This window comes from Sarcophilus harrisii, chromosome 2 (genome assembly GCF_902635505.1).
Source record: "Sarcophilus harrisii chromosome 2, mSarHar1.11, whole genome shotgun sequence".
NCBI classification, from domain to species: Eukaryota; Metazoa; Chordata; class Mammalia; order Dasyuromorphia; family Dasyuridae; genus Sarcophilus; species Sarcophilus harrisii.
Window position 1 is genome coordinate 41,939,422 of NC_045427.1, and position 24,503 is coordinate 41,963,924.

Consider the following 24,503-nt stretch of genomic DNA (forward strand, 5'->3'; position numbering starts at 1 on the left):
GGCGGCTCCGGAGTCTGGGGTCTCAGTGGGTACAGCTTATCGTAGTGCTCGCGGTACTGCTTGGCGAACCTCTCCAGCTGCTTAAAGGGAAAGTAATGTTGGTGCACGTGCTCTTGGTGACTCTTCAGGATCAGGATGTTGGAGAAGAGCTTGCCGCATGAGTCGCATTCCAGCTTCTCCAGGCTGTCTCCCGGCTCCGCCTTGCCACTCTTCTTCTGCACTTTCTGCTTATTCTCGTTGTACTGGATGACCAGCTCAAAGCCAAAGTTCTCCAGCAAGGCCTTAGTGGCGTTGCCCCTGGCGTCTGAGGCGATGCGCGGGGGGAGCATCGCGGCTTCAGCGCCAGCTCCGGGCGCGAAGTCTTTCTTGTCTTTGGGCTTGGAGGGGTCTGGATGGGATTCCTTGGGGCCGGCGCCCCCCTCACCTCTCTCTGCGCCCTCCCTCTGACACTCTTTGTCTTTTTCCTTGACGACCACGGATTTGCTCTTCTTCTCTGGGTGCTGGCCCTGCGGCAGGAGGCCAGCGTGTGGCTGCGACAGCGAGAGCTGGCCCTGCGGCTGCGGCGGCTGCTGCAGGATCTGCTGGTGGCTCTGCTGGGGGATCTGCACCTGAGCCTTCAAGTCCTCCAGCAGGCTGGGGCCGGTCCCGGTCAGCATCAGGCTGGCCCCGCTTGTGACGGGCAGGCTCACGTCTGGGTTGAGCTGGAACTCGGCGCTGGGGATGTAGAAGGGGAAGAGGAGATGCTGCTGCTGCTGCAACTGGAGCAAGGTCTCTGTGGTCATGGGGAAGTGGGGCAGCAGGGCGGGGTTGAAAAGCTGGGACTGGATGAGGGCCGCCTGCTGCTGCAGCTCCTGCTGCAGGTGCGCCTGAACCTGGGCCTGGGCCTGTGCCAGCGTCTGGGCCTGCTGCTGCTGCTGCTGTTGCTGCTGCTGCTGCTGCTGCTGCTGCCTGGAGGCAATCATATCTGCCAGCTTCTTGCGGTTGACCTCCTTGGGCTCTGAAGGGGAGGTGATGCCAGAGGTCGCAGGGTTCCCGAGGGGCGGCATCCCCCCCACGCTGTCGCCCGGGGCCTGGCTGAGCAGGCCGGCGCCTGGGGCCGTGCCGGCGCTGCCCGAGCTGGCGGCGGGGAAGGCGCTGCTGCTCCCGCTCGTGTTCACGGGACTCGGGGCCGAAGCTCCCAGAGGGAGGCTGTTGCTGCTGCCGGTGCCGTTGCTGGCCCCACTGCCCCCTGCGGCCTCCAGCTTGGCTGCTCGGGCCTTGGTCTGATGCAGCACGGACCTCATGTGGATCTCCAGAGTGGAACTCTGGCTATAGGCCACGTTGCAGGTGTTACACTTAAAGGGCTTGTTGTCGGGACTGCTGGTGGGCTCTGGCTGGCCAGTGGCCGACTCCTGGAGGGCTCTCTTTAACTTGTGCAGATGGGAGACCGAGTTATAGTGAACCAAGAGAATGTTCTTTTGGGTAAAAGACTCCTTGCAGACCGTACATTTGTAAGGGCGGGAAGGATCCAGAAACTTCTCCATTGTGAAATTTGGGCCTTTTCTGAAAGGAAGAGCCCTCTTTGGTTCTGAGCCTGAATCCTCTTGGACCGACCCAGAATCGCTGCCCGTGGGGCTCTGCTTATCCTCCAGGTCACTCTCCTCCTCCTTGTCCTCCTCCACGATGATGGTGTGATCTTCCGCCAAGGACGGGTCACCCATGGCCAGCAGGTCGCCATTGACCAGGAGGCCGCTGTACAGCTGCTGGATGTCCGCCTCGCTCAGCTCCAGGTGGCTGGTCTCGAGGTGCTTTTTCAAGGCCTGGAAAGTCCGAAAACTGCGTTGGCAGAGGCAGCACATGGTGGCCGCCCTGATGACGTGGTACTGCGAGTGGAGCTGAAGCTTCTCCACCGTCTTGAAGGCCAGGCTGCACTGATTGCAGCGGTACTTGTACACGTGGCGGTCGGACACGGGCAGCTGAGGCCTCTTGGCGTGGACCTCATTGAAATGCGTTTGAAGAGCTGAAGAGGTTTTGAAGACTTGGTTGCATCCTTTCTTCCAGCACAGGAAGCCCGATTCCTCCCGTGCCGAGCTTGGGTCAGCGGGGGAGGGTTTCAGCTCTCCACTGTGTTCTGTGCTTTCTGGTGGCAGGACGCTCTTCCTCAGATCCTCTGAGGTTTCTGAAAAATATAAAAAAAAAAATCCAAAGAGAAGTGAAAAAAAAATGTTAAGAAATGTCAGCAAGGGTTTTCCACTGTGATAACAGCTTATTAATGCAACATGATCAAGGAAAGGGGGAGGCAGCCAGTCTGAGAGAGCAAATCTTCTTAAAAATGTGGTTTTAATACTTTCCAAGCAAAACATCTTATAAAGCAAGATACAAATAGATGCAGGGTCAAAGTTATACTTTACAACAGATCTTTAACATAAATCTAGGATAAATTTAAGATAAATCTAATAATCGATCCAGAAGTTGAAGGCATACCGAAGAAAATCTTTATTTTCTTGGGCCCGAAATAGCTACTCATTTTGGCCTGGATCTCTTTTTTTCCATATAAGTCCCAGAAAACTTTCAAAGGGAAAAAAAATAACATTGATTCTTAAAAAAACTCAAGTCAGATCATATTGGGTTTGGCACATAATTCTCTTCAAACTGAAAATGTTTGACTGTGTTATTTCTCTCTTTTAAGGGAAAAAATCTGCCCATCTATAAACTAGATGGTATTGTATAAGCTACTCCTACTTTTGGTTCAAATCTGCTTGTTGAATTTTTTCTCTGTCCATAATAATGTATGATCAAGTCATCTATTCTCAGAAAACAATTCTCTAAGTATCTACAATAGAACAGGGAATCATTCTGAAAGAATCATTTCTTATTGCATCTTGGGGATGGTAACATCTACAAACATCCTCACTATCTTAAAAAATCTCAGTGTCTTTCTGCATTAGGCAGGGCAAGGTTGGCTGGTGGTGCTGTGACATTCTTAGATGTTTTGATTGCGGTGAGTTCCTTCATTAGGTTTGACTCTTAAATGAGACAATTTAGAATCTATTTGGCTCTCCTGAGAGGTAAAACATGGACAGCATAGATAAGTAAAGATCATTCCTTAGTCCCAGAGCGGGAGATACCCACATCCAGGAAAGAGCAGTTTAAACTTCTACAAGAAAGACATCTGTAGAGACCCTCTATTCTTCACCCCAAGAAGTAAAACTGAATCTGTAAGCAGGATGGGACCGAGTCTATGACTCCAAAGTCATTTCACATAGTCCATTGTTCTATAAAGAATAATTCCTCCTGAAAAAAGACACCCAATTTCTTGATGCTACCAAGCTGAGAGTTTCATTACTGAATTTCAGATGTGAGGCTACTTGGTCCACTTGATACTGCTTATAAGAGCTACTCACATATGCAGTGGGTCCCTACAGATCCTTTGCTTTATATTTCAAAACGCTCGGGTCACAAAGCGGATCACATCCGTTTAAGCAGAGGAGGATACAAAAATTCCACTGTCTGTCTATTTTTAGATGAATATGAATAAAGTATAAACAAATGCCAAATGTGAGAGACAGATAACGTCAAAGGCTAAAGACAGCCAACACGATCCTCCATTTCCTCAGGCGGTAGCTCTCTGTGGACCCCTGTTTGGATCCTCCAAAGTTCAAGGGTGCTTTCTGGGCCTAGGATTTGCTTTTAGGTTAATTCTCTGCAGTCCAGAGCGAGGTAACTGACCAGGCTGCTTTCCCGCCTCCTCTGGGTTGGAGCTCCCATCTCGGTCTGGAACAGCGGCCGGGAGAAACATGCTGCTGGGCATCATCATTTCAGGGGTTGTCACCTGAGTCAGGAAAGACAGAGAAATGAAGAGAGTCAAATGGGGAGGAAGGGGAAACAAAACGGGAAGATGTTGAAAAATTCTCTAATAAGCAAAATTAGCCTTCCCCAGTGTGAAGGCGGAGGTGTCACTTTTCATAGCTCACTGAAGATTCCTGTTTATTAGACAAAGCTTGCATCAGTCAAAAGTGTTTCTACGGTTACATTCTGGACATAATTAGCAGTGCACACTTGAAGAATAATCTTATTATTAATATTTTTCCTTTATGCAGAATTTTGACTTTGATCACTGACAATGTTTTGTCATGGGTTGTGAAACTTCTTGTGCAGCCAATTAGGTAGATAAGTTGAAAGGCCCACCTTAAGCTGCTGAAAACATAATAAGGGGCCTAATTAAATCATACCTAGTAAAGTACACTGTAATCTTGAAGCAGGGAGCATTGTAGTACTGTTTTCAAAATGTATTCAGGCAAGAAAGGAGGGGAATAAGAGAGGGAAGGAAAGGGTAAGAATAAGAAGAAAAGGGAACAAAGGAAGGATGAGGACAGGCAGACAAGTTGGCAGATTTTCCAGGAAAACAACGTTTTGTAACCCTTTATGCACTCAGATCAAGAGAACAGGAACAGTCCCCATGCCTCACTCAAGTCAAGGATTTCTTCTTGAGGGGCTACCATGGGCAGAAGACATCAGAAGGCAGCATCTGATGTGGCCGCCGAGCCAGCCCCGTGGAATATCGCCGGCAGGGGAGGACCTGACCCCGCCATCAGCCAATGGCCTTCAACGCTCACTCAACTGGCCTGGATCACAAAAAGCCCCTATTCTGCATCCGGCTCCTCTCTGTGCTTCGGCCTTTCCCACCACCGTGCTACACACTACCCACCTAAACAAGGGCCTACTAATTTGGTACCTGGGGTTGAGAACCACCTCGCCTCACAACAATATCCAACCTAAGAACTCAAATTCTCTACTTCTGAAAGGAGAGATGCCCAATTTGACTTGCAGGAGTGATTACACACCAGGTTTCCTTACCTTTTTGCCTGCTGTCATATAACAAAATTCAAGTGGGGGTTCGTAGTACATTAATAAACTTTTCTAATGTAACTGGAAAACTTTCTAGCCGTTTCTACAAGAACTAGAAATAAGGACATACGAGATTATTTTTATATGTATGTAAAATAAAACATACAAAATAGAAAGTTTTACATTTATATATTTTATCAACATGTAAAATAGATATGCATTCCTATTTTATAAAAATGAAAATAACTTGAAATTTATACTTATGTATTCTAAATATAAAAATATTTTGAAGATGAAGAATAAGTGAAATAATCATCATCTACTTTATTTGTCACCCATAACCATTTAGTAGGAATAACGTTTGCTAGAGTAAATGTTTCAACAATGTTATCTCTACAAGAGAGAAGACAGTAGAGTGAGCTTTGAAGTCAGGATGACCTGGATTCAAATCTGCCTTTGACAAAAACTGGTCATATGATCTTAGCCAATTCACTTAATCTCTGACCTGAAGTGTTAATCAAATGCCCTGGATTAAAACATAATAAGGAGGGGCAGCTAGATTGGGCAGTGGATAGAGCCCTAGCCCTGAAGTCAGGAGGACCTGACTTCAAATCTGGTCTCAGACACTTAACACTTCCTAGCTGTGTGATCCTGGGCAAGTCACTTAACCCCAATTGCCTCAGCAAAACAAAGACAAAAACCAAAACCACAATCAGGAAATGTTGGACAGAATAAATAAAAATATAACAGAATACAGATAATGTAAATGTGTGGGTTTTCAAGGTCCATATGTTTTGGCAGGAATCTTTCTGTATAGTTCCAATGGCCTCATTTTTACTTGAACTTTACAATTCTGCCCTAGATAACTCTACAAGTTGCAGGAAAAGTCCTGATCTCAAGTGGGAGAAGGAGTTTCCTTATCAAGGAACTCCTAATGGCAACAAAATCCCAAATGTTGTCCTAATCCAATCACTACATGCTTGCATCTTCCAAACTTGGACAATACCTAGATTAATGTGGGTATTCAATGTATTAATTGCAATCGGTTTTTTGGGAGACCCAAGCTATTCTCCAAATTGTTGCTGACATTCACTGCAACATCAAGATCTCCCTTTAGGTTATAGCTGAAATGCTAAACATTTGAAGAGAGGACAGATAATGACTTTATGGGCACCAAGAAGCTATATCACAGTGAGAGACACCTATCGTGTTGTGGGAGAGCCAGACACCAAATGACAGGCGCTGAGGTAAGGACTTCAAAGAATCTCATTTTCCAAAGAACAGGTGCAGTACAGGTGAATAAGCCTGCATGAGACAGCATTTCTGCTCTTACAGACATCTGTACCCCCTTAATACAACATGTAACAGCAGCTGGTTAAGTCCGGGGGTTGATGAATCAATGGCGTTGAGAATGCCAAACTCATTCCATCTATTTTCTTTTTAATAGAAGGCATTTCTGACCAGTGTGGTTGGGGAGGGAGGGAGGTTTCAGTGGGAATCCAAGAAGTGAAAGGTCACCGATTAATTTATAGTAACCAGCCTCAGAAGAGGGGGTAGGGAATGGGGTGTGTGTGTGGGGGGATGAGTTGGAGAGAAAGAAGGAAAATGAATATTCCCTCCTGCCCCTTCTCAGTTGAAGCTGCAGGATCAGTCCTTTCCTGGGATCTTTAGGAATTATGAAAAATAAATCATGAGAAATGAAAAAAACCCTACAGAGTAAAAAAGAATAAAATTATCTAACACCTCAGCTGCACATCATTATAGAAAACTGTGAGCTTTTTATACACATTACAGTAAGGCAGACATCCCCACTAACAGACTCAGTACGACGGATCAGTAATTGTTTTCATACACTTTAATTAGAAAAACTCAGATGGCTATGAATAATAATGGAAAAGAGAGACTTTTGCACTTGAAAGGTTGAAGTCAATCAAGTGTGAATGACGGCAAAAAAAAGAGAAAAAAAAAGAGACACCAATTCATCAGCCCTCTGTTGTCTCGTGGAGTCTTTAATCATAATTCCTGATTGGGATTCAAGAAGGCAGTAAGCAGAAGTCCTTTGTCTGCCTTCACCTTCCGTCAATTAACTCTCCCCGAAATATAATCATCAACCTCACATGCTCTTCTGCATCTTAATCGGGGCCTTCAAACCAGTAAGTCTTGCCCTATATGTATTTAAGTAATTACCTTTATCTACCTGCATCTTTATATATACAATATTCCCTTCCCTCACCACCCTGGGGGGAAAAATGGTTTGGTATATGAGATAGTAACAGGCAAGAAATTCCCAGGAGGCCAAGGGAAAGATGCTTAAGGGAAGGGAAGAGCAGTCCAGGGATACTGTTTGGGGAGGTTTGTGTATGCCTCTGAGCAAAGAGATGTGGATGAAGATGTCTCTAGAAATCTGTTTGTGGCAGCCAGTTCTATTTTCAACTGCACAAATGTTGTATCTGCTGTTCTCATTTTTTCCTCCGCCAATTTATTCTAGATTCCATATTTTAGAGGTCTTAGCCTTGATTCTTTGTTCAAAGGAGCTTAGCTTGACTTCCCTTAAAAAATAATCCTGCTTACATATATTTCTCCAAAGAGCATCTCTTTTCTCTGACAGAAATCAAGGAAAGTGGCCAGTAGAGCTTTTCACTAACATCGTCTGCCTCCCTCATAGTTAAAACATGCTTAACAGACCAACTACAAGTAGAGACTCGTCTGGCTCAGCAACAGTTTGCAAAAGAGAAGACAGAAGCAGTGGGAGAATAATGCAGGATTCAAATCTTGAAATCCTTTTCCCATTGGAGGTTTGGGATATGCTTATGAGGACACATGGCACAGCTGCACTGATACCTGGGCTTCCTCCAGTTTGTTTCTGGTGTGAAACCTCAATTAACCAATCCTACATTAAATGGGGCTCTCCAATAACAACAATTAAAATTCTGCTTTCTCTTTTTAAAAGGCAAAGGGGAGTATGACAATGCGAAGCTGAAATTAGGGACTAATTTTAAAAATAACTTCTAAGGATATATTAGTATATCTATACTTCTAACATTTAAGGGCAATAATCAGAATCCTAAATCATTGTTGAGAGCCACAATCCAAGAAATGACCAGATATTTTCCCCATAGATCACTAAATGCAGAAAAATGGACCAGGATATTTTTGAAAAGTTTTCAGCAAGTAAAGTGGTAATAAATCTGAAAATTCATTAATGAGCCACCATCCCCCAAGCATTTCAGTGAAATGGAGTTTCATATGAGTGAGATGTAGGTTTGTAAGGTACACATGTATAATGTAAGGAGTAACAGGCAGTGTTTTAGGAAAATCTATCATTACCATTGCCTTAAAATCCATACCAGAAGAATGGATCCAGATACTTCTCTAGATCAATCAATGATAGGAATAGGGAGAAAGCTTGAATAGATCAAAATCCTTTACCCGGCATGTAAAAGCCACAAAGTTTTAGCTGGCAAGTAACAAAACTGCAGCTAATAATTAACATTTTATGATAAAACAAAGAAAACAATTCCAGTATAAGGGAACCACATGACACTACAGTTGCTTTTGGGTTGTTTTAATTTTATGACAAGATCTCAATTTTTGGTCATCCACAACCAACCCTTCTTCTGGGAGTAAAACATTTCCAATCATAATTTCTTTTCATTCTTGAATTCAGTAAGTATTTACTGAGCAGCAAAACACTTTGCTGGGCACTGCAGGTATACAGAGAATGAGGCTCCCAATGCCCTTATGGACCGAAGTTCTAGGGGAGACAACAAGTACATAAATAGTTCAAGGCAGTATGCGGTAAGTGTTGTGAGAGGTAGCAACAAATGGGAGGTTGAGGAGGGGACATTGTTTTCAGCTTGTGGGGAAGGGAGAATAATTAGGAATGGCTTTGTCCCTGAAAAAATGGCATTTTACTGGCCCCTAAGGAACCAGTAGGGGTGAGATAGAGATCAAAGGAAGATTTCAGGAGCATAATGCATGAGAAAAGGTAGATTTGGGAAGTGCAAGTCACAGGGAGTCTGAATAGATCCAGTTGACTGAAATATAGGATTTCTGCTGATTAACAATGGTAGACTGAGGTGAACAGGTAGACTGAGGCCAAACTGTACACGCCCTTGAATGCCAAGGGGAAGGTAGATAAGGGACGAGTGATGTTTTGTCAGGAGAGAAGAAGCAGGATCTGAACAGTGTAAGAATTAGAAGATACTGGATGAGGGAACAGGATCCCTGTCACAGTCATATCTCAAAAGTTCATCCCCCTCCCCGTTTTGGTCAAAAAAGAGTTCAAATTTGCACTTAAATTTTCCTTTCACAAACCTTTGCTCTCATGTTGGAGACTTCATCATATAATATCATCATACACAATTATATACAATATGATATACAAAATATACAATCATATAAAACTCTAGTTTCCCAAGTCATCACCCTTCTTACCTGCCATGACTACATTGTCATTCTACTGCAGACCCTCAGTTTTACCATTAACTCTAACTATTCCTGCTCTGTCATCTCTCAATTCTGAAATTCCTCTCTTATCATACACCCATCTACTTCCATTTCTCCCTTTGTCTTAATTCTTTACTCCTACCTGTGTGCGGCTGAACAGAGCTGAACTAAGGCACAACACAGCTGTCTTGAGTCCACTACAAAACCTAGTCATGTATTAGCTAATCCTGACTGGGCTCTCACTGCCAGGAGGCAAATTCTTTTTTCCTCTTTGATGGCCCAACACACTCTACACAACAACTACTATAAACTTTCTCATTTCTCAAGATCTCCATACCATGCCATCCTTAGGAGGAGAAGATTTTGCCTACTCTTCCACTGAGAAAATGAAGAAATCCACTTAAGTCAGTCAACTAACTGGCATTTATTGAGCTTTCTCCATGGTTACCAAGATCTCCTAATTGTTAAATTTAATTTCTCTGTCCTATCCCATGCAATCTCTCTACAGCTTTTAACACTGACCACCCCTCTTTGAAGACTCTGTCCTTCCTTAGCTTCCATGCCTCTAGATTGTCCTTGTTCTTTTTCATTTTCTGTAATTGATCCTTCTTAGCCTCCTCAACTGGATCATTATCTAACTCCTTCCCACTAGATCTGCCACTGGCAGATACTCTTTTCCATAGCTATCCTCCCCAAGGCTCTAGTTCAGGTCCTCTTTTTAATTCTATATTTTCTCTTAGTGATCTCATCAGCTCCTACAGTCTCATTATCACCATCATCATCTCTACACGGATGGTTCTAACATCTGTATCATCTATCCTTAATATTTTCTAAACTCCAATTCTATATCATCTAACTTTACTTGGATAGTTCATCAGAACATCAAACTCAACAAATCCATCACAGGCCTTTTTACATCCTCCCTCCTCCCTCCAATTCTATTCTTCCTTCTGTTCTTAATTATTTTGCTGGAGAGTGCCACCACCCTTTCCCAGACATCAAGGTTTGTAATTTTGGGTCACCACATTTGACTCTTTCTTCTTCCTTACTACTTATAGCCAATCAGCAGTCAAATCCTGTTGAATCAACTTCTATACTGATGTGTCAAACTCAAATAGAAATGGGTCAGGAACCCTTTAGGTTACATGCTAAGAAATATATTAACATTACCTATGTTCTACTTTTATTTTTATTTTGCTATTTCCTAATTACATTTTAATCTGATTTTGCCACATACCAGGTCATGGCTTTTGTTTTTACACCCCCATCTCTATACCCTCTCTTCCATGTCTTTCCACTAATACGGTCATCATCTTATTTCAAGCCCTCATCATTTCTAATCAGGGTTATTTCAGTAGCTTCCTAGACCTTAAGATCTCCAATCTATCCTCTATAAAACAATCAAATTAACATTTCCAAGACACTGATCTACATGACTCCTCTACTGGAAAAAAGCACCAGGGGCTTCTTTTGGCCTCTAGAATAAAATAATGCCTAAGGTTGTCATTTAAAGACCCATAATCTAGTTCTAATTTACTTTATTCTGCATTTCTCTCCTTCATGGCCTCTACATTTCAGCAAAATTTAGGCACTAGCTGCTCAACAAACTGGACATTTTCTGGCTCTGTGCCCATAGGTTGACCCCTCCATGTCTCCCAGAATCCTTAGTGATTTTCAAAGCTCAGCCCAGATGCCAACTACTCTTTTATGTCTTTCATTCCCACCCCCTTATGTAATAGTCATTGCTTTCTAATCAAATATTATTCTATTTGTTTCTCTAAAAACTCATTTCCCTCCACTAGAACGTAACCTCTTTGAGGGCAGGATACTCATTACTCACTCCTTCGGCACAAACATAGTGCCTTCCACATAGAGTAAGAAATATTTGTTGTATTTAACTTAGTTGAGTACCTGAACAAAAGTGGAGGAGGCCACAGAGACTGAAGAGACTGACAATCTGTTGGGTCACAGTGCGTGTGTGTGTGAGAGACAGAAACAGAGGGGGGGGGAGAGGGAGGGAGAAAGAGGGGGAGGAGGGAGAGAGAGAGACAGAGAGAGGGGGGAAGGAGGGAGAGGGAGAGGGAGAGGGAGAGGGAGAGAGAGAGAGAGAGAGAGAGAGAGAGAGAGAGAAAGAGAGAGAGAAAGAATATGAATATTTAGGAAAAGAAAAGAATAAAAGAAGACTCCAAGTTTTTAGGCCTGAGTAACTAAAAGAATCAGGATACCACTTATAGATCTGGAGAAGCTAAGAAAAGGGGTGTGTGTGAGATATGCTGGCTGTCTTTCTAAGTGAAGCCATTCAATGAGCAGCCTTCTGCTTCTTTCTTCAAATGTCAGCTGAAATCTCACCTTCTCCAAGAAGCTTTCTTGGATCCTTTTAATATCTACATCTTTGCTCCGAGTCTCCCTAATTTATTGTATCTAGTCATCTCCCTATTAGATAATAAGCCCCCGAGACCAGTGACTCTCTTCTGCCTCCCCTTGTGTCCCCCCAAGAGTTTAGAGACTGACCTGAGTTTATGTCTGTGTCATTTGACTATGCACCCCATGTGCAAACTATCAGCTGCAAGGGATGTAAAGATGAAAAATAACATCATTGGCAGCTTGGGGAGAGTTGAAATGGGATGGGGGCTTTCTGGGAGAATTTGTGTTGGACCTTGAGGAAGAGATGGGTCTGAGAGAAAGATCATGGGGGACAGTTCAGGTGGAAGAAATGACATGAACAAAAGTAAGGGTGGGCAAGTGGAAGACGTTCAAGGAGGGCAAGCGGATTGATGTGGCTAGGGTGTAGGGTGTCTGCAATCTAACTGGGGGGAGGGGAGAGGGAGGGAGATAGGTACAAAGAGGTCTGACACAAGGTCTGTGATGAGGGTAGGTCGGGAGAGGGCAGAGAAAAAGGCAAATAAAATCCAAGGGAGGAGAGATCACTTCCACTCGGGAGAGTCTGGAGGCAACTTCCCAGGAGACATGGGATCCAGGCAAGGCTCTGAGGATGGATTCATGGAGGCCACGATGTGGAAGGCGCGCTTCCAGACATGGTGCTGGGGCTTTTGTGATGGCATGGAGGCGAGAGAAAGCAAGAGAACATCTTCGAAGGGCTCACGGTCCTCAGTCACTGGATCATTATCCAGAGGGGCAGGGGCCTCGAAGGCCACCAAGGCCAACCTCATTTTGGGAGCTGAGCCCCAGGATGCTAGATGGAACCTCTAGATGGTTCTGAGGTCCCCCAAGTAGGAAGCAGCCACGTCCCCTGACTCCCAATCCGGCAGTTTTCCCTCCACTCCTCTGGCTGGATCAGGCAATGGCTGCAAGGGCAGAAGAAGAGGCACACGGTGCATGGCCTTGGCGACTAAGTTAAATGCATCTGTTTTTTCTCTCACAGGTGATGGAAGCTGCCGACAGTTTGGGAGGATGAGACCCTGTCGTTTGGGTCGTTTGGGTAGATTATTCTGACCCGTGTATGGGAGGGGCTGGCAAGGAGGAGAGCGCCTGGTGGCAGCGAGGAAAAAGTACAGCCCCGGAGCAGCCAAGAAGGCCCGTGCCCAGGGCTGCAGGGCCAGGAGGGTCCTCCATGCTGCTGCCCATTAAGGCAGGCTTGGACCTAAAAGACTGCCGAGCACCTGTGAGGGCTTAGCAGGGGCAGCGCTCCAAGGCTTTAGGTCAGAAGTGGAAAACCGACTGCGGGACGAATCTGGGGCAGGAGGTGGGTGTCCCACAAGATGCCGCGGCCTCTCATGCCTGGACCGAGCCAAGCCTCGGCCCCTCTGGGCCAGCCCCCTTCGGCTGGTACTGCTGGCTGGGTCGCAGGGAGGGCTGAGGGAGGCACCTGCCAGGTCTGCTTCTGTGGTCAGAGGATGGGGGACTTGGACGGGATGGAAGGTGTGGCAGCTGACTGGGGCAAGGACCGAGGCAAAGGAGGAAAGTTAAAGCTGGATTTAAGGTTTCCGTGGGAGGGCAATGGTGTGATCAAGGAAAAAGAGAAATCAGGAAGAAGGGAAGTTGGAGGGGAAAATGATGATTCCAGCTTTGGAAATATTGAGTCAGAAGATGTGGATGCAAAAGTGGGGCTGGAAGGAAAGCAACAAACAAGTGTTTATCCAGGACTTACTATGTGCCAGGCCCTGTGGGAAGAAAGAATCAGGCATGAAGATACAGACATCTCATGCCCAGAAATGGTAACTGAAGCTAGGGGGGTGGGCGCGAGGTCAGAGGAGGAGGGCTCTTTACCATCTTGTGTGGGTCAGGACCCCTGTGAAGCCTCTTAGCCCCCTGGGGACCCCTTCTCAGAACCACACTGGTTGCCTTCATTCATAGTCAGAAACACCAAATTTCAGTTAGAGGTTGGTGAAAATAAAGCTATAATTTTTTTCTTCCACCCAAGTTCAAGAACCTCCTTGATAGGTTTCAATCTATCCACAGCTAGATAGATCTGTGGACCCAAGTGAATGACCCTTGGCTTAGAGAGAAAAGCCATGGAACTACAGTGAGCTTTAAGACGACACTCAGAATGTCCATAGCCTTGCTTTTAATGCCTGGGACTGTAACAGAAATGACCAGTTACTTAAACTAAGCATATCTTGGTCATCTATGCAATAAAGACAATATTAAATAGTTGTTTAGTTGGATTCTGGTTTGTCGTTGCAATGCAACTGGCTGCAGAGACTCATTAGATTACTTTCTGTTCTGTGCCCTGGCATCTCTCTCAGTTGGTTTTAATAAGACAAGAACAATATATTTCCACACCTTTCAAGACTGTTACTTCCTCTTCATTGTATCTGCAGAACTGAGTACACTCCCTGGTATATAGAAGGAGCTTAATAATGCTTGTTGACTTGACTTGGTAACTGGGAATAAGCCAGGGTTTCTCAATTCATCATGGATTTCTGGAGCCGCTTATCAGCTTAAAGGCTTAAAAATGAGGCAAGCTATCCCCAATCAGACACTGTAGTCACAGCATTAAGCCCGGCCCCAATTGTGATGCCCCGGGGGACCACCTTGATCCTGAATGCTTTTCTAATATAAGGGGACAGGAGTGGTAGAAGTCCAATTCCCTGATCTGAAGTAATGGAACAACTCTCACACCCTGCTCCATTTTCAAGGGGTTACCATTCCAGGCCATTCATTTTTTTCCCAATTGACTATGTCATTGTAGAATTCATACTCATGCAACTTCATGTCTGAATGCTGTTCTCAGATTTAGATAAACAGATCTAGATGCAAATATGAGTTTGGATAACACTTTGGATCTGCCTCTCTTGGGAGCAAATCTTTATACCTGCTGCTAATGAAGAAATTGGCTCTTTAGTCTTCTAGTTATCAAGTCTCAGGTAACTTTTTCTTCTTCAAAATCATGGTAGTTAAAAAACAAACAAACAAACAAACTCTGAAATTCCAAGTGGTTGGAAAAATTGAAAAATCCTTGGTCTATCATAGTTGCTAGTAAAAAAAAAGGGGGGGGAGGATATAGGGAATAAATGCAGAAAGGAGAGGGGGAAGGGAGAGAACAGAATGACAGGGAAGTAGGAAGGAAGGAAGGAAGGAAGGAAGGAAAAGGAAAGAAGGAAGAGAGGGAGGGAGAGAAGGAAAAGGAAGACCTTAGTAAAACTTACAGTCTATTACATACTAGGTCAGTCTATGGGTTTCCATAATTTTCTCCCCATTTATATGACATACCTAAATGTCAATACAATTTAACCATCAAGCCCAATTACTTCAAGGTCAGAGGTAACAAGATTGCTGCTTTTAAAGCTAAATAATTAAAAGGAAATCCAAAGCATTTTTTGCCTTTGCAGCAGATCACTTTGGAATTCTTTTTCAATGTGTCTTACAAACAAGCTGAGCTTGACCTGGATCCTCATTAGCCAGAATGTGAGGATGATTGAAGGGACTCTTCGGAGGTCACTTAGTTCATCTTCATCTAAGCAGGATGCTCCCCCTGCCTCAACTGCCCACATCATTACTGTGTGAGCCGGCAGCCTCTGCTTAAAGACCGCCAGTGATGAAGTCCCTAGCTTCTGCATTAATCCTGCACCTTTGGGACACTGCTACGTATGAGGAAGTTTCCATTGTTCCTGCTTCTGTCCTCTGGATTTTTCTTCCGGATGGGCATCCTCACATACTTGAACTTCAGTCTGATAACTCTGCTCTGGGTAAAACAGACCTGGGCTCTTGAGCAAGTTCTCATATGATACACTCTCCTGTCACCTTGCTGTTCTGGCCTGCCCTCTTTTGACTTGTTCCAGCCCATTTATGTCCTTTCTATAGTAGGATGTCCAGACCTGATAACTAAGCATTTTACATGTGGGAAAACTGAGGCTAAGCAAGTTAAGTGACTCAGGTAAGAAGTATCACAAGTGAGATTCAAATTCAGACCCTGTGGTTCCAAGTCTCACACTCTCTCATCTCTCTTGCTCTGGAGACTGTGCCTCTACTAATATATCCTAAGACAACATTCACTTTTCATCTTCCATAGAACACTCAGTTAACAGTTTCCCCAGAAGTCTTTTCTTTTCCACACTAAACCAGGAATGGCAGTTTCTTGCTGTCCAGGTAATAATCCTCTTAGTCTTCCTTAAATTCTAGCACCCACAACTACTGATCAGTCTATGCATGGTAACAAAGTAGGCAGAAGATATTCCTTTCTTTATCTAGTTTTCTACCTATGCCTGACTGGGCCCAATGCCAGGGCACCTTAAGATCCAGGGTTCTCCATTTCTCTCTCATTTTTTTCTCCTAAGATCCCAGCTAATCTCATTATCCCTTACACAGTATTTAGACATAAAACCCAAAGAGTTATATAAACATTTGGAAAAAACTGGTGAGAGTCTAAGTCCAACTCATGGCTCTAGAACCAGAGCAAGACAGACAGAGGGAAGAAGGGGAGACGAAAAGAGACACAAACATGGAAAAGAGATGAGGAGGATTCGAGTGTAAAGCTTCATTAGAGTCGGAGAGGCAAGTGATGGCAGCCTACCAAGGTCACTTCTAATTTAGCCCATCTAATTGGCAAACATGTTTCCAAATGGCTATCATCTCACAGGGCTCAGAATTAATGAAGCCCGATTACTTTCATTACCTTCATCTGAGATGGAGAAAGAGTGAAACAGCCAGCATGCACACAGGCTAGAAAGCTAGAGGGGTGGGTGAGACAGCCACTGTGCTAACAGGGAAGACAGCTTCCTTGAGACATGGACAGAAAAGAAAAGAAAGACCTGTTTCCTACTTAAGAAAAATAAAATTTTTAAGGAGAAGAGGGGAAGGACAAAGATTCGAGAACAAATTTTACATAGGTGAACAAGAGGAAAGTGAGAAAACAAAACCGATAGGGCTGCTGAGGCAGGGAAAGCTGGAGATGTTACAAGGGAGAAAAATGCAGGGCGGGGGGGAGAGCCCGAATAAACACTACAAATAGAAAGAAAAAGTCGGGGTGAAGATCAAGTTGTTAGTGGGGGAGGGAGAACGCTGCTCAAGGACTAATCTCTTCTTCCCTTCTGACACGATCCGTCAGGTTGGGTAGACATGGAATAAACCACATCTCATCAGCATTTAAGGAGCTCTCTGCAGAAGCCATGTGGTTCCAGAATTACTGTGAAGTAGTTGTTATTGGAAAGAGGATTAAACTAGATTCGAGCAGCTGAAGTACCAAAATAGTCTTTTCCAAATTAATTAATTGGTCAGTAACAACACCCCACTAACTGGGGCCCTCTCCCTTGCAAACAAACAATAATCTCCATGGCATTCATTGACACCTACTGTATACAGTGGTAAATGGGCAAGAAACTAAAAATTCAGATCTGGCTCCCTAACTGTATCTTCTGAGTCATTTCCTCTCTTCTTCCCCAGTTTTGTAAACTTCCCCTCTGCAAAAATGGTCTGTAATGACACTGCCTTGGGCTCCGGTGTTGGTGGTCATACATAAAGTAGGAAGGAGATGATTTTCCAAGGACAGGGCCCATCCCGGTCATTCCCTGAAGAATCTATTCTTGCAGCCTCCTTGTCGGTACAAAAAGAAGGGGGCCCATGAAAGACACCGATATGAGATGCAGAGCATAAGCAAGCAGCCGTAACCATGGCAACAGACATATTAGACACTGCAGGTTCCTGAAGGCTGTCTGATAAGGTATTATTAACTGAAGCCTCCTCAAAACACTCTCCATTTACAACTGAACGGAAAGACATTGTGTGGAAAGTAATCTACTTCCATTTATCGGGCTGGAATTAACTTTTAGTGGGAATGAAATCTGTTTCAAGCTTTATTCTGAGGTCTCAGACCAAGAGGGCAAAAATATTTATGAGAATTAACAGAATTATATACCCAGGACAATACTTAGGTTGGCCAGGGACTGTATTTCTTTGGGTTTTTGTGTCTTTTTCTATTCTGCGGCAGAAGAAAATATCTAGTTGGGTCACAAACCCTCTCTTAATGACAAGAAAACAATCCCTTCTTTTCCACTGATATCTTTTCAGTAATATCAAAGGAAACAATAGTCTCCTGACGTATATAACAGAACTCTTGAGACTCGGATCTCACAGAATTCATTCTTTTCCATCTTGAACTGGCTACCCCATTTCTGAGCACCGAATGCCTAGGGAGGCCATCTCAAATCTGTAATTTAAATATATAGAGAAAAGAATCATAAAAATCCCTAACCCCTTTCATCAGGTGCTCCAGGGGCTTACCAAGTCAAATTTAGATGTTTTCATGAGATGGCTAAAATTTCCAAATGCCAAATACAGGTACAGAAGGTTGCTAGTTCTCTCCTTCTTAATCTCTAACCATTAGAAAATAGCCTCTCTTAAAGAAAAAGAAAAGGTAGCAGATCAGAGCCCTGAGTCTGGAAGCAGGGAGACCCTAGTTCAAATCCAGTCTCAGACAATTAGTAATGTGGGACCCTGCACAAGTCACTTACTCAGCTTCCTTGTCTGAAAAATGAGCTGGACATGGAAATGGCAAAGCACTTTAGTATCTTTGCCAAGAAAATCCCCAATGGCCTCATGAAGAGCAGCCCCCTCTCTTGCCAACAACTGAAAAATGACTCAGCAACAAAAGAGAAAAAGGAAATGATAAAGGAGTCTAGACATTGGGCATGTGGATTTACTGCTTGACTGAAGAACCTTTACAACTTTTACTATCTATTTATCTAACTTTTGTTTTTGTTTTTCGTTTTGTTTTAAACAAAATCAGCATAAGTTCTTTCATAACAAAAGGTTATTACAACCTTTTTGTTACAACCTTTTGTTATGTAGAGACATTTCTTAATATTATACTTTACAGAGTTTATTCATTATCTGAAAGACACTTCTCATCACATGTTGTATTCATGGCTTTCTACTCCAGTTGACCTGAAAGAAATGGAGGCCAGGCCCTGACTTTCTTCACTTATTCAACAGTGACATTAATCAATCAATACTTTTACTCTCATGACTAAATGTCTAATGAGACCATGATAAAAAGTAACCCCTGTGTACATGATCCTACCCATGTACAAACGACAATCCCTATGGTGCCAAAATAACAACAAAAAAATTTCCAAAAATGATGTTTCTGCTAAAAGATTAATTCAAGGGATTAAAAAACAAAAACAAAAACAAAAACCTCACTGACTTTGGAGTCACGGGTCCTAAACGAGACAAGTGTGTATGTGTGTGTGTGTGTGTGTGTGTGTGTGTGTGTGTGTGTGTGTGAAGGAGAGGGAGGAGGAGAGAGATTTCTATTCTTGCTACAAAATATATACTATCTTCTTTTAGAGATATACAAATCCCTTGTAGCAATTTTACAGATGAGATGAAATATTTTTATTAAATTTATGATATATTAGTTTATATTAAAGATACTTTTAAACATTATATATAAATTTAAAAAATAAATTTAAGATGTATATACATATACATATATATTTACATACACACATTTTATTTTGACACAACATTCTGTAACAAACATTACAAAAAGACAAGAGTTTTGGGGGAAAGATCAAGGTGAATTTGAAATGCTCATGGAATACCTAGTGTGAGATATCTGAAAGGCAGAAGATGTGATGCAAGTCTTGAAATCATCGGCATAGAAATGAAAATTTAGCTCATGGGGATGGTGATGATCAACAAGTGAGAAGAGGGCTCAGTTTACATCCTTGTGGGACACTCATGGTTAGTAAGCACAACTTGGATGATAATCAATTAAAAGAGAATGAGAAGTAATGATCCTAAAAGCAGGAGGGGAACCAGGAAGTAATAGCTTCATGAAAACCTCAAGGAGAGAGTATGCAAAAAAAGAATGTGACCAGTCGTATCAATGGCCACAGACAGGGTCAAGAAGCCTGATGACAGAGAAAAGACCACTGAATTTGGCATTTAAGACATCACTGGTAACTTTGGAGAGAGCTTTTTCAGAGAGCAAGTGAGAGGTGATGAAACGGATGAACTGATTGTAGATGGCTTTGTCAAAGAGTTCAGTCATGAAAGGAAGGAGAGATATAGTAAGATAGCTAGTAGGGATGGGGAATTTTTTTTTTCTTTTAAAGATGGAGAAATATAGGTATGTTTGTAGGCGGCAGGGAAACAATTGGTAGACAGGGAGAGATGAAATATTAATGAGAAATTGGGAATCACAGAGAAAGCAATCTGCTGGAGAAGACAGAATGGGATCAAAGGTACATGAAAAAAGAATTTGCCTTTAACATGAAATAAGTTTATTAGTACAATTAGAAATCAGATGACATAAATTAGAGAAACACGATAGCTAGTTATTAAGTTACTTTCCTATTTGCAATCTTCCCTCTCCATCTTTTAAGAAAAAGGAGTTGCTTAAATCAATCATGCAAAGTACTATAGGCCAAAGTTCCAAGGCTTAAATGAAACTAGACCAATAAAATAATCACACTATAAGCACAAACTCTAACAAGTATTGAAAATATTGCTTTTGGCACTGTTCCTCTGCTAGCTACCAAGGCTCACCCATCATTAGATGCTTTGAAGGCTGGTGAAAATTTTGAGAGCTTCCAATTTTACATTTGCCACCATCTGCTTTTCCTCTTGAAGACAACTTTTCAATGACTTCCACAAGTTTATGTGAAAATTGCCATTTAAAAATATTAATGAAAAAGGTTGTATTAAATTTTTATTTACATTTTTAAGAGCACTGTGTGCTGCCTGTGAGAGCTTCTCACTGATCATCTACCAAGGTAACTTTAGTAAGCAGTACTCATATCTGGATAGCAAACAAACACAATAATTTAGCAAAAAAAATTATAACCTATAAATTATATTTGTGCAACTTTCACATCATAATGTGGACTTTTAGACAACCTAAATCATCACAGCCATATGTTAAAGAGAAATGACTGACAACTTTCTAGCATCCCCTTGTTTACAGATTAACTATGGATGATCTGTTACATTTGGTGGTTTTATAGCAGATGTCTCAAGAAATATTTATGATACCTGCCTCCTGCTACTTGGAGGAGAAAATTCATCAGATATAACCTCTACTGTAGTTAACCAATTTTTGACTTAATAAACAGCTTGAACCATAAAATAGGGAATGAGGGCCATCTTCAAGTATCTGAAGGGGCGCCATGTAAGAAAAGAGATTAGTAAAGCACTGCTTCATAAGACTAAAAAGCAAATAGAGAGGACGAAAGTAAAAGGTTTGCAACAATACAAGCCATCTAAATATAGACTATCCTTAGGAGATGATAGACTCCCTTTTCATTCAAGGTCTTCAAGCAAAAGCCTTCCTGGCCAACCTGTTGGGCACAATGCATCTAGGATTCATGTTCAGGTACTGACTGGTCTAGATTGTCTCCTCCTGAACTCAGATTTCGGGATTTTCTAGCAGTTCAGGTCATAATTGCAGTAATAACTGTTAGCAACGATCTCCAAGAATCTGAATAAGAACTTGTACTTGCAAAGCACATAGCGGTCAGTTGGATCCTGCTAGTATCCTCAATAGTTGTTGGCTACTTTTTGCATTGATTCTCTGCAAGTTTGACCTGCACCAGGATTCCAAGAAGCCCAGGAGGTTCGTGCGACATCCTGCCCCTAACCCTAACCTGTACCCTGACAGAAGGCTGGGAGTTCGGGGAGACTCATAGCTGCCAGGGCAGTGGGGACGTGCCAAGGTGAGGCAGCCCTCTCTCTAATGGTCGGGGCCTGTTTGTCGCAGAACTCTGGATTTTCCCTCCTCGCTTTCCCCAGGTCAGCTCCGGGGGCGACCCGACCTACCGTCATGATGAGCTTCTCGACACAGTCTGGGGCCACGCTGTGGAGGTGGGTGAGGTGCAGCTGCAGGTGGATCTTGTTGTTGAGCATATCCTGGCACAGCGGACAGCGCAGCATGGGCTGCACCGAGTGCTGAGTCATGGCGTGTACCCGCAGCCGGTTCACATCTGCGTTACTGTACTTACAGTACGGGCACTGGAACATCTGGACGAGAAGGGAGGGAGATAGACTCCAGCCAGCACCGCGATCTCCTGCCCACCCCCCCCCCCCCCAGTGTGCTCACGCAGCTGCCTCCCCCCCCCCCACCCCGACCAGGCGCCGGCCTCACCTGCTCTGCTCTGGCCTCCTCCGATGTTTTGGGTCGCTTGGAAGAGAGTGGGGGCTCCGAGCCACTCGGGAAGGACGCGCGCTTGGAGGCTGCAGGACAGTCTGGAAGCTCCTTGTCTGCCTGGCTGGACGAGGCTACGAGAGAAAATGGAAGCTACATTATGGGATCTGTGCCGGGCAAGCTGCAATGGGGTTGCTGCTGGGTGAAAACCAACATCCATTTATAGCGCAGGATTTCTTGAAAAACCAAGATTCCAGGAGGATGAACATCCAGGCTGGCACACATGTTGGAAAGGAAGCGACTTTCTTCTCACTTTCAGTTAGTGTTCTAAGCATCTAGGAAGGGGCGAGGAAAGGAAAGGGCGAGGATCTGGGACAAACTGTCCTGGCAGGGGGCGGGGGGGGGGGTGCGGTTCCAAGCCCACTTGTCCCAGACTCCCCACATCAGGGTCCAAGTTCTTACTTGAGAAGTGTGAACACGTGTACATGTGTGTGTGCTTGTGTCAAATGAGACTTGGGAAGATCTTTGCAAAACCTTCAAGTGCTACAAAAGTGCCGTTACCATCTTTAAAATTATTATTATCACTAATAAGTAACTTGAGAAGGCAGGTGGTTCTTTGTCATTCCCACTAGCATTAGGATCCACTCACTCACAGGGATTAGCTCTCCATCTTTTTGCCCCAAGGCTCTGCATCACTCTCTAGCGAATGTCAAATTGATAAACATTAATTAAGTGACTACCAGGAGGTAGGCCCTGTGCAAAGTGTTGGGGATACAGAAAGAGGCAAAAGACAGTCCCTGCCCTCAATGAGCTGTCAGTCTAATAAGGGAGACAACATGAAAAACACACACACACACACACACACACACACACACATCAAAATATTTACGAGATGAATGGGGTGGGGGAGACAATCTCAGAGGTGTCCACACTACAGAGTTTTGTCCTCAAGAGAACGCTTCACACAGCAACAAGAAGATTGTGCAATGGTCAATTTTGATGGACGTGGCTCTTTTCAACAACAAGGTGGTTCAGGCCAGACCCAACAGACTTGTGATCGAGAGAGTCATCTGTATCCAGAGAGAGCACTGTGGGGACTGAATGTGGATCACAACATGGCATCTTCACTTTTTTTGGTTTTAGTTGCTTTTTGTTTTTCTTTCTCATTTTTTACTTTTTAGATCCGATTTTTCTTGTGCAGCACAAATGTGGAAATATATATATAGAACTGCACATGTTTAACATATAATGGATTACCTGCTATCTAGAGGAGGAGATGAGGGGAAGAGAGTGAGAAAAATTTGGAACACAAGGTTTTGCAAGGATGAATGTTAGAAACTATCTTTGCATGTATTTTGAAAATAAAAAGCTGTTATTAAAAAGACAAAAAAAAGAAAATTTGGTTCTGAGCTAATATGAATTGCCTGAATCACATTCTAATAGATGCTATAGGAAAAAAACTGACTTAAATGTTAGCTTGGAGGAAAAGCATTTCTACTCTTTTGATCAAATCCACCCATTTATTTATTCATTTATTCTTAATATGAGGTAGAACCATCTGAAATGTAAGGTGGAAAACAACAAGAAAATACTAGAGGAATTGCTCTGGGAATGATATGGAAGTTTCTTGACTTGAAAATCAGCAAAATTAATTATTTACTCATAGAATGTACAACTTCTTTACCATAACATGATATAAAACCATGATAGCAAGTTGAGTGAGTGGGTTTTAAGTATGGCCATAGAGAATCTCTAATAGTTAAGTTTGCCTTTTTGGTAGACCACAAATCTTCCTTGTTTTTAGCTAAAAGCTTTAGACCTTTGTAATAGCCAATGGTAACGGCTTTATGGCAATGGTCAAAGAAAAATGGCAAAAAAATTATTCCCCTCACCAAAAGAAAGAGACAGAGAATGGGGGGGGGGGGGGAGAGAGAGAGAGAGAGAGAGAGAGAGAGAGAGAGAGAGAGAAGAGAAGAGAAGAGAGAGAAGAGAGAGAGACAGAAGAGAGAGAGAGAAGAGGAAGGGAGAAGAAAGGAAAGGGAGGAGGAAGGGAAGGGAAACGATAATTTTTTCTGAAACCCACAGACCTCAGCTTAATGTAACTTGGCACTTGGGTCATTCAATGAGAAAAAACTAATTTTCACTCCTTTGGCAAAACTATGCTTAATCTCATTCTACTTAACCATCTAGCAAATGTTTCTACTTTTATGTTCAGCCTTGGGATTTGTTTTGACATGGACACCAAGATGCTGTCTTTATGTACATGTACTTTAATAAACAATTTTAGAAAATCAATTTTGTTCATTAAAACCATATGGCCACTATATATATATATATATATATATATATATATATATATATATATATTTTTTTTTTTAAATGTTAAATGCAGGAAATATTCCAGGAAGTTGATACTCTTCCCAGAATGCACATCTTGCAACCTTTAACCTCAGTATCTTGGTAACCTGGTCTACATAAGTTTGTAAGGCATCTATTATTTAAAAACTACAAAGACAAGCATATTACATACAGACCCCTCCTCCTCCCAACACACACATTCATAACAGTACTTTAATCTGTCTCGAATCGACTTCAAACCCATTTCGCTCTTAATGGGGGTTATTCATTTTCACTTGAAAGGTAATACATGACTGCTGGATATTTAACGTGATGGATTGGC

The 24,503-nt window shown here is 43.0% G+C and overlaps 1 protein-coding gene across 1 annotated transcript in view; it reads right to left on the reverse strand.

Annotated features, from left to right (window-relative positions):
* Nucleotides 1-24,503, reverse strand: part of ZFHX3 (zinc finger homeobox 3) — a 282,114-nt gene that overhangs the window by 18,673 nt on the left and 238,938 nt on the right. Inside the window, 4 exon segments of the mRNA XM_031950073.1 lie at nt 1-2,158; nt 3,709-3,811; nt 21,499-21,699; nt 21,824-21,957. Coding sequence (XP_031805933.1) covers nt 1-2,158; nt 3,709-3,811; nt 21,499-21,699; nt 21,824-21,957 — 2,596 coding nt within the window.